The sequence below is a fragment of the Pelecanus crispus genome, chromosome 1 (assembly GCF_030463565.1).
Source record: "Pelecanus crispus isolate bPelCri1 chromosome 1, bPelCri1.pri, whole genome shotgun sequence".
NCBI lineage: Eukaryota > Metazoa > Chordata > Aves > Pelecaniformes > Pelecanidae > Pelecanus > Pelecanus crispus.
Genome location: NC_134643.1, coordinates 25,563,496 through 25,581,490, shown reverse-complemented (window position 1 = coordinate 25,581,490; position 17,995 = coordinate 25,563,496). Strand labels below are relative to the sequence as shown.

The following is a 17,995-nucleotide window of genomic DNA, read 5'->3' as shown; positions in this document are numbered from 1 at the left end:
AGATAGTAAAGAAGGCCTTAGCCCCACTGTGATGATGTTCCAGGCAAGTCAGACTGGCCATAGTAGAACATGCTTGGAAGCTGAAATTTCAAATAAGCAGCACATTCTTTTTATACTGTTATTTTAAGTTATTCTTTTATTAACTCATTGTTTGTAGACAACAGGGAGCAAATAAGTGTTAAGGAAAGGTCTGAATCAACTGTGGGAGGTGTCTGGGTGAGAGGGAAAGAAAAAAAAAAGCTGAGCATCAGAACACACTTCCGGACAGCAAAGTCTATCAAAAGGTCTTTCAAAGCATTTGAAATTAGACTTAATTTTTCCAAGATCCCAGTTTTGCACTTTTCTTTGCTTGCCCTGGGTATAATGTTAACAAAAGCAAATCAAACCAAAAGGCATCCCTTTGTCATCCTGTCTGCCTCCAGGGTAGCTACTGCCCTTCTAACATGTCTTTTCTCTTTTTTGTTTTCAAGGACTCATAGTAAAAATTTCCCAGAAAAAAAACATACCATGGATATTTGGGTCAGACGGTTAGCAGTGGCAGTGCTGCTTACTGTGGTTGATGCTCAGCTGCCAAAGCCAGCACGGGCCCCTCTGGTTCTGCACAAGCCCTTCATGGTTGTTTGGAACGCGCCAACCGAGCAGTGCAGGCTGCGGTACAAGGTGGACCTGGATCTCAGTGTTTTTGACATTGCATCCAACACCAATGAGACTTTGAGTGGATCCAATGTGACAATCTTCTATCACACTCATTTGGGATACTATCCCTACTACTCAGATAATGGAGATCCTGTCAACGGAGGGGTGCCCCAGAATGAAAGTCTTATCAAACACCTTAATAAAGCAAAGTCTGACATTGACTATTGCATACCCATGAAGAAATTTCAGGGACTTGCAGTCATTGACTGGGAAAACTGGAGACCCCAGTGGGATAGGAACTGGGGCAATAAAAGCATTTATAGAAATAAATCTCTTGAGATGGTTAGGAGACGGCATCCTCAGTGGTCAGAGGACAAAATTAGGAAAGTGGCTAAAGAAGAATTTGAAAATGCTGGCAAGAGTTTTATGAACAACACTATCCTTCTGGCTGAGCATATGAGACCAAATGGTTTGTGGGGTTACTATCTTTACCCAGACTGCTACAATTATGACTACAAAGAACACCCCCAAACATACACGGGGAAGTGCCCAGCCATAGAGTCTTCCCGCAATGACCTCCTACTTTGGCTGTGGAAGGAAAGCACTGCTCTTTACCCTTCTATATACCTGGATTATATACTGAAGTCAAGTCCAAATGCACTAAAGTTTGTTCACTATCGGGTTAAGGAAGCAATACGTGTTGCTTCAATTGCTAGAAAAGACTACGTTTTGCCTGTTTTTGTTTACTCCAGGCCATTTTATGCCTATACTTTCCATGTTTTAACAGAGGTAAGCAGACAGACTTCTTTAGAAATTTAGAGATTAGAAACAGCCTCTTAGAAAAAGTCCTTTCTAAAAGTTTTCCTTATATAAAAGCATTTATGCATTTGGTTTTTGTATTTAAGAAAGACCCTCTAAAAGGAAGTACTGTAGTCACAGTACAAAACTCTACACTTTTCAGTAGTTACTATTGCAGCGCTTTGGTCTACTTCTGTAGGATAACACTGTATATTTTTAATGAGGGCAATTTAGAAAGAAAATACAAAGAAATTATTTCCTTAGAGAATTAATTCATTCCGCTATTTTAATTCTTCAGGACAGCTTGTGAAATGAACTTGACAAATTTTCCTGATGTTTAAAAACAATTAGTGTAATGGAAAGATAAACTTTCATGAGGAAGGAGCCTCAGGGCTTTTTTGTTTCTTTATCCAAATGTACATTCTCTCAATATAGAAATAAGCCAGTCAAATAAACTAGTCTGGCCTGGAGTTCCTAACTCCTGCATGATGAGCATTGGCCATCTTGCTTTTCAGAGGTACAACACATTCAAATATCTTCATGATCCAACATTTAGTGCTAACACTGTGGAGTCCTTTTAATAAAGAAACCAAGTTTTTGAGTCGTGCAATGTTCCTTCAACCAATGATCAAGTGCAATAAATACATAGTGACCACAACATTGATGGTAAAGACATATGTGTGCAAATCCCAGGCTTTCTGGATATGTAATGATGATCATGGTGCTGACTGTTTATGCACATAATAGAGAGGCACAGATGCTTATTGATTCCTCTAGTAGTTGTCCCAAGTGCCTAAAGTTTTGCTTTGATTGCTATCAATTCCATGAAAGGGGAGAGGGGAGAGAGAAGTAAATCTGCGTTAGCAACCGGGGACTCTTTGGAGCTGTTTTCTCTGTGATGTGGAAACTGCGGGTCCTAACTGACTTAGAAACCATGGGCAAATAGGCAAGGCTGGGTCCCACTGAAGGCAAGAGCCGCTGGGGTCAGTACAGGCAAGATTTCACCTAGAATGCCTTCACTGAAGAACTCGAAACAGGCCATGAAATAAATGAGCATTCTTCAAACACAGGCTGTAATAATACATTTTTATAATATAAATCAGTCCCTTGATTGATATAAAAATACCACACACGCAAATGTCACTGAAAGCTAAGAAAACTAGCACGCTCTTACCAATTAAGCATACGTTCAAAATCTGTGGTGGTACAAAGTTACTGGTTTACCTTAAGCTATTTTCTGAACAGTACAGTGGTAATTTGGACTGATGTACCTCTTAAGTTATACTCTTTAACTCACTGGCCTGTTTTTCAATTGCATGTAGCTATTTACTTTTGGGTGCTTTAAAGATCACTTTAAAACTCTGCAGCCATGGAGGATCCACGCATAGCCAGAGAAACATCTTTGGGTTATGCTCCACTACATATTGTCCAATAAGGACAGTACCCAGTGCTGCAGGCAACCATGGGGACAGGGCTTGGTGTATCTCCAGACTATACACATCGTCTGTGCGAACAGCTTGGGACTGCCAGGAACTTGCAAGGTTACACTTAAGAAAACTCTAAATAGGAATGATCAGGAAAATAATGTTCTTGTTTTCCTTCTTAGCCCTGAAGCCATCAAGATATTCAAAATATGGTTTTGTGTGTTCAGATGTTAGACTAGACTGGAGCTTCTCATTTAACCCATGACATGCCCCTAAGTGATGCTCACAAACCTGCAAACAAGGCATGAAACCTCCGAGCTCCAGCAACAATGTACATGAATAGGACAGGGAAAGGAGACAATGTAGTGCAATGACATCCAGGCTAAATGGCCATAGAAAAATTGGGATAGCAGGCTGATAGATACTTCAGCTCTGACAGGGACTGGGCCAGGAGAACCACTGTCCTCCATCAAGCTGTCTAAGAGCTGTGACATTCTGGTTCAACAGAATTAATTGCTGACACATTCAAGTCTTGTGTGTAAGCCCTTCTGTGCACAGTATGAAAAATACAGTAAATATCACAGTGGAAGAAAATAGAAAGAATGGTTGTGAAACAGAGTCACTGAGGGAGAGACACAAGTCTAGCAGACCTTCAGAAAGGCGAAAGACCCAGGATGCTGTAGCTATGTCTGCTGTGCCTTTCACCCTGACTGCGCCTGGAAATCAGGTGAGTTGTGCATCAAGTATCTGAGAAATTCATGCTGCTTTTTTTCTTGGAAACAGTTTATAAATTCTGAATTGGGATCCCAATCATTATGAAAGGTTTCTGTATTTGCTAGAAATGCATATAAGCAGTTCGCCATCTGTAGGGTATTTAGAAACTATCTGCCTTGACAATTCACTACTAACTGTGTGGGAGAGGGAAGCTGCACAGTAGCATCTGTGCTTCCTGACTAGATGGCTGAAGTCATTAATAAAACAGGATGACAACTAACAAATGATGAATAATGGATAACAACTTCACTCATTCACCTACAGATAGTCTTCTCTGATGACCAGGTGTGCCTGTGTACAGAGACCATTCCCTGCAACCACGCCAGGCTTGTAGTAACATTCCTGAATACAGAAAAAGCATGCCGGAAACTAAGACTGTTCAAAATGTAAAGGAAAGGTTATGGATGTACTTATTTTTCTTTTCTCAGCATGTAACTGAACTGACTGTCCTGTTTTCTCTCAAGCTCCAAACCTGAAACAGCTTAGCTCAACTCCTATTTTTTTTAGTGTTCAATGCAATGACTTTGTTGATCAAAATATGGAGAAGCATTAGTAGGAACTAGAGCATCCTCCTCTCTGCCAAATCAGCTGTCAGCTCGGATATGGCCCAGCATAATCTTGAGGATCTTTGGTTGCTGCACACTGCCCCCAAAAGCTTGAACGAGAATAAGCATCAGAAAGGAAGAGGCTTTGTTGACTTGTTTATCACTTGGAAAAATACCAGATGCCTAAGTGGCAGCTGACCCATAAAGTTGCCTCTTCAGGACGGTCCTCTAACATGGATGGACGAGGATCTGATACAAAGAGTGAAATAGGATTCCCCACCTAGACAAATGCCAAGACGGTTATATTTAAAATGATGACTAAAATTTTTTAAACTTGCATGTTTTTTTCCATCTGAGGTACTACTTACACTCACACGACAGAGCCATTCCAGTGAGCCTCCACTAATGCCAAGCTGTGCTGTGTGAGGAGCAGGGCTAAGTTCATTCCCCAAACCAGGACTGCTGTGTCTGAGGCTGCTGGTGAAGCTCCTGTGCCTCACTCGGGGCTTCAGGGATGCACCTCCCTATCTCTGCTCCTAATTTGCCACTTTCAGCTGTTATGAGTGGCACTTAAGTTTTCTTTTCTCAAAATACCTGAATGGGAGGTGAGTCATTTATTTCGCTAACCCTGTCTGTGGCAGGGGAGGATCATTGGTGGTGCCTCCTTCTTTGTGTGACATCTGGTAGTCAGAGCACCTACCTTTGGCACAGGAGCGCTCAGCTCAGTTGTCTTCCCAGCCTACTCAGGATGAATTCAGCACCCTGTGTTAGACACTAGGAAAGAGTTAGGGAATCACCAGACCAAAAAGAACAAGCATAGGAGAGAGTAAAAATAAAAGAGAAGGTGCAATCTCCTGTTCATACATTATTCAGGGAAGAGCCTTTCTGTACTGATGGCTTTTGAGGTATTGAACATGAGTCAGTCATTCAGTAAAAGATGTAACTATGCCTAGAAATGAGAGTCAGAAACCTTATTTCCTTCCTTGAGGGCAAGTTACCTAATTATTAAGCTGAGGTAATCATAAGCTGTAGTCAGGTTCCCATTTGTTTCTCTTCCTCTCCTTTGAACCTTCATTGAATTGGTGCAAGGTGAAATGGCATCAGAAAGAGAAATGGCACCCCGCTAAACGTTGTCTGTAACCTCGTGGTGAAGATAACCCCTGACGGAGGGTTACCTGGAGGTGATATACCTTTTAAGCATGGGGGAAGAGAGAAAAATTCAGCCTGTGTCTTTCTAATTCTCTTTCCTCCTAGGGAGGGCTCTTAGCACTCGACCTTTGTTTTAAAGAATACAAGAGGAAATGTGAGGTGGAAGGAGAGTGTTTACATGAAATCCCATACAATTTTTTTTCAGTGAGCTGCTGTTTTCTCCAGCATCCAACACCTGTGCAGGTGCTATAAGTGTCCTTTAAACATCCCTTGGGGAATGTATCTTCCAATCAAATGCCAGATTTTGGCCTTAGCCTGAGAAAAGTGTTGAGTTTCTCAGCATTGGCAAGGTGGTGACTCTAGCTGTGCACAGAAGTGGAAGCGTAGGTGCCTCAGGAATTTCAGTTGTGAATTTCTTGCTGCCATTGGACTTCACACCCCCAGAGGACTAGGTGAACTTTAAGGGTCATGCTCTTGGATTTGATTATTTTATATCCATATGAATCAGACATGAAGTGCTGAAATCCCTGTGTGGATCTGAATCTAAATGATTTCTACAAGTAACAGAAGCAAGCTGTAGAATATGAGGGAATAAAAACTGGATTTACTGACTCCTGGTCAAGCACCCTAACTCCTAAAGCATATTACTAACAAAATCTTTATTTTGGGTTTTGCTCAGGTCTTAGTTCATACAGCAATGCTAAATATCTATTGATTATTTATTTTGGCTGTCTGAAAAGGTTTCATTAATTTGTTAATGAGATCTGAACTGTGTTAGTGCTAAATTACTCAACCATCATGTGGTTAATGTAGAATCATAGTCCAGCCTTTGTACCTGGGTAATCTTCATGAAATGCTTTGCAGATGAGGAAAGCCTGGGAACCCTCATTACCATGAGGTCAGGCTGTATTTCATATTCTCTTAACATTTGATATTTTGATCTTTAATTCACATACTTTTTTTTTTTTTTTTTTTTACTGATAAATTAATTCCCATAGGAAAAAAACCTGCACCATTTCCCACATGAAAGTAACACCTGCAGCCCACACCACTATCCTTTTATAAAACTAGCACTGGACTATACACTTTTACGAGTACTTCTAAAAGGCTGCTTTGATCATCAGCAGCAACACAAACTTCAGGCGAGACCAATTATACTTTATATCACTCTGAACCCTACACTAAGAGCCAGTAGGCAAGCTCTACTCTTTCAGACTTCTGCAGGTTTTCCTGCACTGTTTTGTCCAACCTTTTAGTTAAGGGTGAAAGTCACTGCTTACTCTGACTTCTCTGTAATTGTCTTCAACTCTTCAGTGGATTTTCCCTTTCCCAAAGCATTTATTTGTGCCTTCTTTTATACCTCTCAGAGCATAAATGTTTCAGGAATGGGGACTCCTTAACTATGCATTGGTAAATCAACAGGCCCACTTACACAGTGAAATAAATTATTTAGTAGTAATTAACAATAATAACATGGTTCTTCCCCTCTATCATTTTGCATTTCTAAGGTGCCACCACCATACTGTGATAATTTGGCTGGTCTTTTGGATTGCTTTCTTCTAAAACGAGGTGAAAAGACTGTATCAAAGACATCATTAACTTTTTAAAGGAATCTGCTGTTTCTTCATCAAATCGAGAGATATTGTAATATCTTTCATTACAAACACTGATCAGGAAGCACTTTCTAATAATTTATTGTAGATAGAAATGGGTTTAGATGTAATAGATCATGCCTTGAAATTTAGGGGTGGAGGAAGATCCTTCCACCATATTTTCTAAGATTTAATTGCATTTCTCTTGACACAATATTCATGGTCTCAGGGAATGGGTTTAAGACACTTGCAAGGTACATTGCTATGTTGGTAAGGTGTCAGTGACTCCTGTTCTACACACAGTCTGTGCTCTGGTAGAGCTGCGTTACCGCTGATCGTTACAACTCAACTGCTTATTGGTGAAGCTCTAAAAGTGGACATGGTTACATCAGTATGCAAATGTGTGCCTTTTTTTCCCATTTGGCACTATGTAGCACTGGGAGAGGCTGAATTTTCAAAGATATGTTTCCTGGAATAATGGCATTCACACTGGTAGGAACAGCAGCTCTGTAACTGTATTGGCATGGCTAAAGCAGCACAAGTTAGACACCTACCTAAAGCCTATCAACTGCAATCAGACACTGTAAGGGTGATTCAATGATGTGTGATCATACTTACCATCACTTGCCAAAAATGGTGCCTACATAGGTATGGTAATCATTCAAAGACTGGTAGATAAAATAGATCATTCAATTCTTACTCCACCAGTATGGTTGGAGGACCCCTTGTGAATAAATTATAATGATTTTATTATTTAATAGTCCCACTCATGAATGCAACCTATGCAAACCTTTGGAGATAGAAGAGCTTTCTAAACTAAATAGTGAATTTATTGTGAAGAATATACCACAGGAGCGGTCTCCTCTGAGAGGGGAAAAAAAGTGATGCCCATATCCAGAGGATACACACCACGGGGCACCCTGTGGTTTTACCTGCGTGATTATGGAGAGGACATGAGAAAGTGGGATGGAAAACCCACCTCAACCTTAGAGACAACGGGACTCATTTCTGAAACAACCTCATAGACACCTGGGCCAAAGAGCATGGCATTGAGTGGGTGTATCACATCCCTTACCATGCACCAGCCTCTGGGACAGAGGATCCGAGGCCCGCTATACTCCAACTGAGAAAGAGATACTGGCAGCATATGACGGGGTTCGAGCTGCTTCAGAAGTGGTTGGTACTGAAGCACAGCTCCTGCTGGCACCACCTCCTTTTTTACTTTTATTTTTATATCTTTGGTTTTCTGATGTCTGGTTTTAGCTTTCTTTTTCAGACAGATCTGGTCAATACCATTGGTGAAAGTGCAGCCTTGGGAGCAGCTGGAGTTGTTCTCTGGGGCAGTATGCGATACGCCAGCTCAAAGGTAGGTCGTATCGGTTCATTAGTATTTAGGAATCACCTCAATACCTCTTCTCTGCCACCACACCTTCTGTAGCACCTATCTATCTTTATCAATGTCATCAGCCAGTGAATGAGGACAATGGCTCAGTACTACTTTCAGGTCTCATTAGTTCTATACTTTTGTTAAGCTGAGAAGTCCTGTTGCTTTAGAGCACGTTGCTTTGGGCAGGTCATTTGTAGCATTGTGGAATAATCAATCCAGGTTAGCAGAAAGACGTTTGGAAGCAATAACATACAAATATAAGCACAGCTTGTTTTATAGTTCTACTTTCTAGCTATGGCCGTTTGCACAGTTCCACAGAGAAGGAATAGAGTTTGGAGGGGGGATATTTTCTCTGGTCGCTAGTGTTGAAATGACACATGGAAAATAATGTTACCACAAGAAAAGGCCTAATTCCTTCTCCCAGGTTCTTCAGGTTTTCACAAATAATCCTTCTTGAAGTGATGGAGGAGGCGGGAGGCATGGCAGGAGAGCCCCCGCTCCTAAACCTGGGCTGGGCTTTGGTGCCTACTCTGCTTTTCATGCAGTCTGCTCTCCTCCTCCTGAAGTCTCTGGAAAAGCACCACTGACTTGGGCAGAGGAAGAGGGAAAACTGAACTGGAACTTTCTAGCCGCAATTGCAGCCACTTCTGTGCTGTTTTCTGAAAATGATGTGATTCCTTGTAAACTGAAGGAGTTGGAGAGATCAGGACCAAAGTGGTGACTCAATATGCGCTTTAAAATCTATTAGTACCATGCACTGCTCCTTGTCAGCAGCCACCAGAAATCTTTACTTAAGGAACTAGTTAGTCTCAGATTAGCATATAAACTCTCTTTCTGTTTACTAGGACTCCTCCCTAGTCTAATAGTGTATGTTGCTACCAAGCACCCAAACAGACAATATAGTAAAGGTTCATCTTTTGCTAATCTTACCCATGGAAGTAAACTCACTTAAACCAATAGATTACTCCAGTATGTAAGTCCAACAAGATTTATCTCAACAGGTTACTTTAACCAAGAACAGATTTGTACTAGCATCTTCTTAGTTATAAGAAATTTGGACATAATGCTAGCTACTGAGAAATGTGTCATAGTCTTGTATCTTCTACAGGAGAGCTGTTCAACTGTGAAACGGTACATTGATGGACCCTTAGGACATTACGTCATTAATGTGACCTCAGCAGCCAAACTCTGTAGCAAAGTCCTGTGTAAGAAGAATGGAAGATGTATCCGCAAAAACAGCGACTCTTCTGCTTACCTCCATTTGTCACCCACTAATTTTAAGATCCGAGCCCGTCACTCAGAGAGGGGCCCCAGGTTCCAGGTGACCGGTGAACCCAGCTTGGAGAGTATTGAAGCCATGAGGCAGAGATTCATGTGTCAGTGTTACCAGGGCTGGACAGGAATATTTTGTGAATTGCCTGACCAAAGGCTAATGGAGCGCTGGGTTCATGTTGTGTTCAGCGGATCAAGAAAACAGAAGTTTTATGTCTTCCTCTTAGGAGTCATGCAGCTTCTTCTGCATTATACTGCACTCTAAAGTCTTCTGAGGCAGTGCAAGGAAATAAGAAATGGTGCCACTAAGGCTTCTGTTCCTTAGCAAGTTGTTATTACAAAGGGAAAAGGCATGGTTGATTAAATAGTTTTATTCTGTTTTCTTCATCTTCTACTCCTGGAATTGCTTCAGACATAAAACATCTTGAAAGCAGCTCCCTCTTTTTTACCAGCTCCTTTACTCTTAACTCATGTTTTACTCATACCTTCAACAGATAAAGCTCCTGCTGCGACAGTGGAAGCTTTACCTGAGAAAAAAGTTGAATAAACCTGTACAATGATTCATCCATGTAGAAGCTTAAAAAAGACACAGAGCCCCTTTGTTTTGGAGCTGTATGATTTAACATATGGTGATGAAGAGAGTTTTCATGTGGATCAGGGATCACAAACCGTTCACTGCAGCTCTTGCTGAAGTCAAATGGCATTTTGTGTGAGCAGCAGCAGCACCGTGTCCAGATCCACACCCACCACAACTCACTGATCACACTGCTTCTGTGTAGACAATGTAAAGAGTATAGATATACACCAGTGAACACTTTAAAAAAATGTATATTTCAGTATTTCAAGGCCTAATTTGATTCATATTACTTCTAGAGGTATCAGTATTTCCAGTGGTAGTTTTGTGCCATCAGTTTCAAAGGTAATGTTTGACTGAAAATCTCTGCAATTGCCAGTCAGTGGGTCAAATGTTCTTTTTCCCACAGTGCCAGCCAACCAGCAGAATGCACACGTGTTTAGGTGAGGGGCTCCTGAGCTCTGAGAGCTGTGCTGGCACCTGGCACCCCAGGCAGGTGATGGGAGAGTGCTTCTCGTCTTGCTCCAATCCCTTGGGAAGCAGGCAGCCTTGCTGCTTGGCGTCACTGCTGCCTTTGGGGCCGCTGAGGGTGTTTGCTTTCTGCTCTGCTAACTACACAGGTCTGGTGCCTCTGCTTTCCTACTGCTCTTGTGCGGTCACCCAAGCAAGCTGGCTGGTCAGCGACTGGAAACAGGAACAGGCTGACAGACCCCACTGCCGACATGCATCTCCCTCATGCAGGGGAGGAGAAGATGAAGAACTCTACTTGCTGGCAACATTTTGGCTTGCAGCCTCAGCTTCAGATGGGGACATCTTTGGAGGTGTTGCAGCTTAAAGAACCACTGATTACTGGTTAATTTAGCATCCATAACGTGCCATCCTGTCAGGTTGTGGCATGTCTATTTGCAGTAATTCATTGATCCATGTTCATGTGTGAGTGTATATATTTCATCAAAGATGTACCTGTCTTCCACAGAGCCTTTCAATGCAGCAAACAATGAATACCTTCATTGAATTGATGATAAACCCAAGAAACTCCCTACATCTCTGTCTGACTTGGGAAAGATATTAAAATAATTTTCTTTTGAGGCTTTCATATGATGTATTGAACTGAGTATCGTTCCAGAGCATGGACACAGAAATTAGTAAGAAACCCACATGTGGGTCTAAACCATCTTTTTTACCCTGACTAGTGCCTGTATTGATCATTTGTGGCCAGACTTCATTGCTTACATTACACAGTATCCCATGCCTGTAGCAGATCGGTTAAAACCAGCAAAGCTATGTGCAGAGGATAGTCAACTGAGTAAGGAAGTCTGAATCTGGCCTTTAGCCAGGCCCCCTTCTGATACTGCCCTAAATTACTTTAAACATTAACATGTCTCTATGCATTATAATCTGCTGGGGTGTCCTATGTTCTTTGTTATCTCTGAACATCTCTTCATGGTAACCCCACAAAAAAAGCTTTCTTTGGTTTGCCAGGACCAGATTCACAGCTGGTGTGAACCGCAATGCTCAGATTCACTTGAGCCAAAGACCCAGCTCATAACAGACCTGCAGTGGATATGTTAAGGCTGCAATGATCCCTTTAAACCTAGACACTGAAACGGGACTGACTTCAGTTAAACAGAGACTTAGTGCTAGCCATAGTGAGTCACTCTGTAATGACATGTTGTGCTAAGAAGTTACAGGAGAGCTTTGCCACTGACCTTTTGCTTTGTAGTGCGTAATGGCAATGAATGACAGCAAAAGTGAAGGTAAAAAACGTCATTATTTTGGTGTGGGAGAGAAAGGATTAAAATTAAAGTTTAGAAAAACTGACAGTTGTTAGGAACTATGCCTTTAGACTGAAGCTAGGGTGTTTACCTTTTCAAATTTTTTTTATTGATTACATATATTCTGCTTTAGCTCCTTTATTCAGTTCAGAGTTTGCTAAACTTCAAGGGCAACTAACACATCCTTTAGTATATTGAGAGCATAGAACCTATTAGCCCATTTTTGCTAAATACCTGTCACTAGTGCAGGTCCGTATTTAAACTGGATGTTCCTGCTTTGTCTGATGCTGTCCTGTGTTCTGAAACCAGGGGTGCTGTGAAAATGCTGTAATGCCCATGCATTCTGTCAGTGAAATGTGTTTGTAAAATGTTGTGTGTTGCTTTGTAAAGTGTTTCCATTATTTCTTTAGGCTTATAAGAATAAACTGTGTAGAGACTTACATACACAATTTATTTGGATAGCATAAATTCAATTCAAATGACATAAGGTCTTCATCAGCTAAAGTTCTGGTACTTCATGGGAAGTTTATACAATACAAATGCTGTGGGTGAAGTGGCAATATTCCTGATTCAGTCTGTGATGTATATGCTTGTCATGGTTTAGCCCCAGCCAGCAACTAAGCACCACGCAGCCGCTCGCTCACTCCCCCTACCCCGGTGGGATGGGGGAGAGAATTGGAGGAGTAAGAGTGAGAAACACTCCTGGGTTGAGATAAGAACAGTTTAATAATTGAAATAAAGTAAAATAGTAATGATAATAATAACAATATAATAATTATAATAATAACAATATACAAAGCAAGTGATGCACAATACAATTGCTCACCACCCGACGACCGATACCCAGACAGTTCCCGAGCAGCGATCGCTGCTCCCCGGCCAACCCCCCCCAGTTTATATACTGAGCGTGACGTCATATGGTACGGAATAGCCCTTTGGTCAGTTTGGATCAACTGTTCTGGCTGTGCCCCCTCCCAGTTTCTTGTGCGCCTGGCAGAGCATGGAAAGCTGAAAAAGTCCTTGACTAGCATAAGCAGTACTCAGCAACAACTAAAACCATCAGCGTGTTAGCAACATTCTTCTCATGCTAAATCCAAACCACAGCACTATGCCTGCTGCTAGGAAGAAAATTAACTCTATCTCAGCCGAAACTAGTTCAATGCTCTGTTAGGGTACACTGACAGATCCCTGCTAAAGTCCATAGGGCCCTGTCAGTTTATGTCAGGTGTAAATTTGCCCAACGGCTTTTCTTTAGTCTAGGTTACCACTTCACACAGAGGAGTGTATGAGTGCCTGCGGTAGTGCATCTCCCTGGAAACAAAGGTCTTTGAATTTGGCTCATGTATTTCTGTGAAGAACTGCAAGCCCAGTTCTGCATCTTCATCATCAGGTTGTCTTAGGTAGAAGACCAAAATCTTTGGTCTGGGCTTCTTCATAATTATTGATGGCAACAAGCATCTAAGCAAATGTAATTTTACAGATTTTTTTTATATTTCACATAGTTAGAGCCTTTCCTTTTGTAAAGAAAATAAGATTTGCTATTAGACAGTGTCCCTGGAAGTTCTTTACAGCTACAGCTGCCAGTGGTGGGGTTGGAGGCAGGTTGAGGGCAGGCAGAGGTTGCACTGATGCATGTAAGGGCTCCCACATCTTACGTGCTCCCATGTGGGACCACAAACTACGCCGGCCAGTACCAAAGTCAGGATGCATCTGACCCCCTTAGCTCCACAGGTGACTATGCCCTAGGTCACCTATCAGGATAGGGTCACAGTGTGACGCTGCATCAGTGCCCTGGACCAGGGTGGGCACAGGATGGGACCATGCAAGGTTGGCCGGAGCCTGATGCTTGGCAGGACCACAGAGCATGCACCACCCTGCAGGGCCAGCTGGCCAGCTGCCACAAAAGCAAAGGAGGCCAAAGGCTCCTCTGCTCCCTTCCCTTCTTTTGTGGGTGCTTTGCGCTCATCGGGAGACTCAGCATCCTTCCAGCGGAGGGTTTACTGACGTCCTGGTGTGTGCTTTTTCTCTTCCCTGTGGATAAATGTGAAATGCAGTAAAAACCATGGTAACAAGCATTTTTTATCTTCTGTTAGCATTAAATTAGTATTAGTCCTCAAAATAAGTGATGAACTAATTGATTCACTTAATCCAGGTCTGAACACTGAAATCGGATTCAAACAAATAGGCTTTCTTGCAAAGCCCAGCTATGTGGAAGGTAGGGGAGATGTATCTTTTTTTTTTTTTCCTACTTCATTGATCCTTCCAAACAGTATCATATAGTTACAATCTTGACCATTTATTTTTTTCTAAGTGCACTTCTGTCTTTGATGGCACTTTGGATCAAATCAAACTCCAGATGCTATTGTAGTACACATAATAAATAGCAAGTAGAGAAAGCTTTGCAAAGTACATTTTTCATTACCGCTATTTAACATTGTTGTAGGTCTTGCCTGATCATTCTCATACACATAATTTTACAAAGATTTTTTTTCTGTTGTAGTGGTATGGCCCAGTCTTTGGAGAGCCATGATCCAATTTCTATCTGTGTTAGAATTGTTTGGAGGAGGGAGAGTCTGAAGCAGCAGAGAACTGTGCTATAACCTTTATGATGATGTCCTTAGCTAGAACCGGATCTTAAAGCATAGTTGATCCTGGAAAGTGGGCACTGGTTTCTGGAGATAATAGGAACAAGCACTTGCTGTATTTCATCTGAACCACCTCTGCTTCAAGATGATAACAGACTCAGACCCCATATCTTTACTCTTCCCAAATGCTGAGCTGTAGAGTCCTCGAATCCTCTGCTTCTCGTCAGAAGATAAGCAATAGCAACAGAAGCATGACTGACACTCTTCCAGCTTTTCTCAAATTTGCTGATTTAGCATTCCAAAACTTTGAAATTTGGGGAAATGTTGTGTTCATTTCCTTTTTTTCTCTCACCACTGCTGGGTGGTGCACTTAATAAAATGTTGTATGTTATGAGCAACTTGTAAATGTATGGAAAGGCTGGGACTCATTTTGTTCCACTTCAGTCCAACAAGGTAGGTGTGTGGGGCTGCAGTCCCAGTTTGACCATTTTTAGGTGCCACTGGCATCTTCTTCCCACTCCCAACCTTTCCTCTCACTCCCATCCCTGTATCATGGTGTGCTGTCCCCTGCTTGTGCTGGCACGGCACTTTGGGTGCCCTTGTGCTGACCTCAATTGGGAAACCATCCAGCTCAAAAGTTCCCTTGTTAAAAAAAGGTGCCCCCCACAATTCTTTTTTTCTAAAGTCAGATTAATCCCTCAATCTGACTCATATTGCGGTGCTCACACAGCTGAGCCAGGGCTAAGGAAGTGGGCAAAACCCATAAGGAAATGGTAGCAAAGCCATAAGTTGAGTATTGCCTCAACAAAACAATATATCGTTGTCGTGGTTTAGCCCCAGCCAGCAACTCAGCACCACGCAGCCGCTCACTCACTCCCCCTACCCCGATGGGATGGGGGAGAGAATCGGAGGAGTAAGAGTGAGAAACACTCCTGCGTTGAGATAAGAACAGTTTAATAATTGAAATAAAGTAAAATAGTAATGATAATAGTAACAATAAAATAATAATAATAATAATATACAAAGCAAGTGATGCCCAATGCAATTGCTCACCACCTGCCGACCGATACCCACAGTTCCCGAGCAGCGATCGCTGCTCCCTGGCCACCCCCCCCCCAGTTTATATACTGAGCATGACGTCACATGGTATGGAATAGCTCTTTGGGCAGTTTGGATCAACTCTTCTGGCTGTGCCCCCTCCCAGTTTCTTCTGCACCTGGCAGAGCATGGGAAGCTGAAAAGTCCTTGACTAGCATAAGCAGTACTCAGCAACAACTAAAACGTTTGTGTGTTATCTGCATTCTTCTCCTACTAAATCCAAAACACAGCACTGTGCCAGCTACTAGGAAGAAAATTAACCCTATCCCAGCTGAAACCAGGACAATCGTGAGTAAGCAGCCTTGGTATGAAGCTGGCAGCATTGGCTATGGCTCACCCAACCTGTCCCCTGGGGAATGTGTGGCAGGCAAGAGGCAGTGCCCGGAGGTCTTCCCTCTTCTCCATGTCTCCATGGGGGACAGAGGACAGCACATCGGTCCAAGGTGGGGGGGGCGGTGCTGCTGTGCCAGGGTGCCTGCTGGGTTCCCCCAAAGCTGAGAGCTCCTTGGGGTGACCAGCCCAGACCTCGGTGCCTCACCAGATGCCAAAGGCCAGGCAGGTAAAACTTGCCTGGAGTGGCACAACTCAGGATTGTGGATATTTAACATGTTTTCTGAAGTCCCCTTTTGCCACTTATTGTTAAAGGAGAAAAAAGATGAGAAAGGCTCACTGGCTGAATATAATCATGCCAACATTTTTGTATTTCATCAGCTTTTTCCAAATGCCATGTTCTCTGCTAGGGTCAGTGGCTTTGTAAAAATGGGAATGATATTGTTGTAGAAAAAAAGTGCTAACAGCTCTCACAGACAAAACAAACAGAATGAAATCTCAGACCAGTTTGGGTTTGTAACACTGTGCATAAATATGCATGTGTGCATTTTTTTCTGTTAAAAATTTCTCAAATTAAAAAAAAATTGGTTAAATTAAAAGTTGCCTCAGTTTTGCACTGAAAGCATTTGTTGTAGGTAGTGAATTAAAACTGCACATCATGCATAATAAGAAGACATATGAAAGACTTTGCCAAAGAAACTTTGATACACTTAAGATGCTGTGGCAGCCACAACTTCTTTTTTGTTTACATTTCATGAAAAGTAATTTCCTGTCAATCTGGGCCAGACTCAGAGAATGGAAGTATTTGAAAACACAGGTTACTCTAAAAATAATTTGGAAACGATACTTTGCTACACTTCGAAGAACGATAGTGGCTGGGAACAGTACAGCTTCGCAGAGATGAAAGTCCAGTCCTTCAAAAAACCCAAGGAAAAACAATGATGTCACATATTGCTTAATGAGATTAAAGCCCCTAAGTTGTTCTTATTCAGCAATGGCACCACGTGCTTTCCACATACCACAGCATGCAGCAGTGAGGAGCAGTCAGAGGTTGCATTAGAAAAGAGGGGAGAACTCTTTCGGTAGCGTCCCAAAGTAAGCGTGTGCTTGAGATATAACTTTGCTGCGTTTAATAGTTACACACACCAGTTTATCCTTTGTGTAATGTCACCACGGTAATTCCAAGGTAGTATTTTTCTGATTCAATGAAAACCTTGTTTACGCTGTAATAAGAAAACAAGGCGATATGTGTGTTAATATACATACATATGTATATGCGTATTGATGAGCGTTTGAGTGTCTATATTATAATACATGTGTCTATAAGTTTGGCCCAGAAGCAGCAGAACAGTTACGAGGGGTGTGAGGCTTTGTTTTCTGCCTGGTGGGAACAAGCTCGGAGGCAGTTGTGTAACCTTATAGCTTGGCACATATGGCCTCTGCTGCCGTGCGGATGATGTCTATCATGTAACTGCATTTATACAGGAAGCTAACAGCATCTAACAAGCTAAAAATAAGCAGACTTTTATAATTTGAAAGGACAATATTTTAAACGTTGCTCATGTGGCTGTTCCTATTTCAACAATAAATGTGGCCTCTTCAGATATTTTATTTATTTTTTTGCCTAGGATGATATTTTAACACGCTGGCAGCCTGTTTTCTCAGAGAGAGTCAGAGCTCCTTTCTCATTTTTCCATTACAGCAGGAACTCTCCTGGCTTTTATTTAAGGTGCTCTCCAATATCTACGAGAAGCAAAGCAGCCCAGAGTATTGGTCCTGCTTTTTCTCCTCAGACAGTCCAGCAGCCTGACATTTGTGGGCACCTTTTGGAAAAATGATGTTTGTTTCCATGCTAGTGATAACCTTCTCAGCCAATTAGACAGCAGATGATTAAGAGCATTTTTTAAATATTCCTCCTTCAGATGCTGGGTTTCCAGGGCAGAACAAAAAGTAGTTTTTCCCCTTAATGAAGTTGCTCTTTACCTTGGCTTTGTGTCCACTTGCTCTATGGGCAAGTCCCTATGGGATGGACTCCTCACTCCTCGATGGCGTTTTG

General features: G+C 42.1%; 1 protein-coding gene across 1 annotated transcript; it reads left to right on the top strand.

Annotated features, from left to right (window-relative positions):
* Nucleotides 1-507: 507 nt before the first annotated feature.
* On the top strand, nt 508-17,396 carry LOC104025264 (hyaluronidase-1). The gene is made up of 5 exons (XM_075727809.1): nt 508-1,425; nt 8,195-8,284; nt 9,414-9,833; nt 13,727-13,772; nt 17,182-17,396. Exons 1-5 carry the CDS (start codon nt 508-510, stop codon nt 17,394-17,396), a joined length of 1,689 nt encoding a protein of 562 aa, XP_075583924.1.
* The last annotated feature ends 599 nt before the right edge of the window (nt 17,397-17,995 follow it).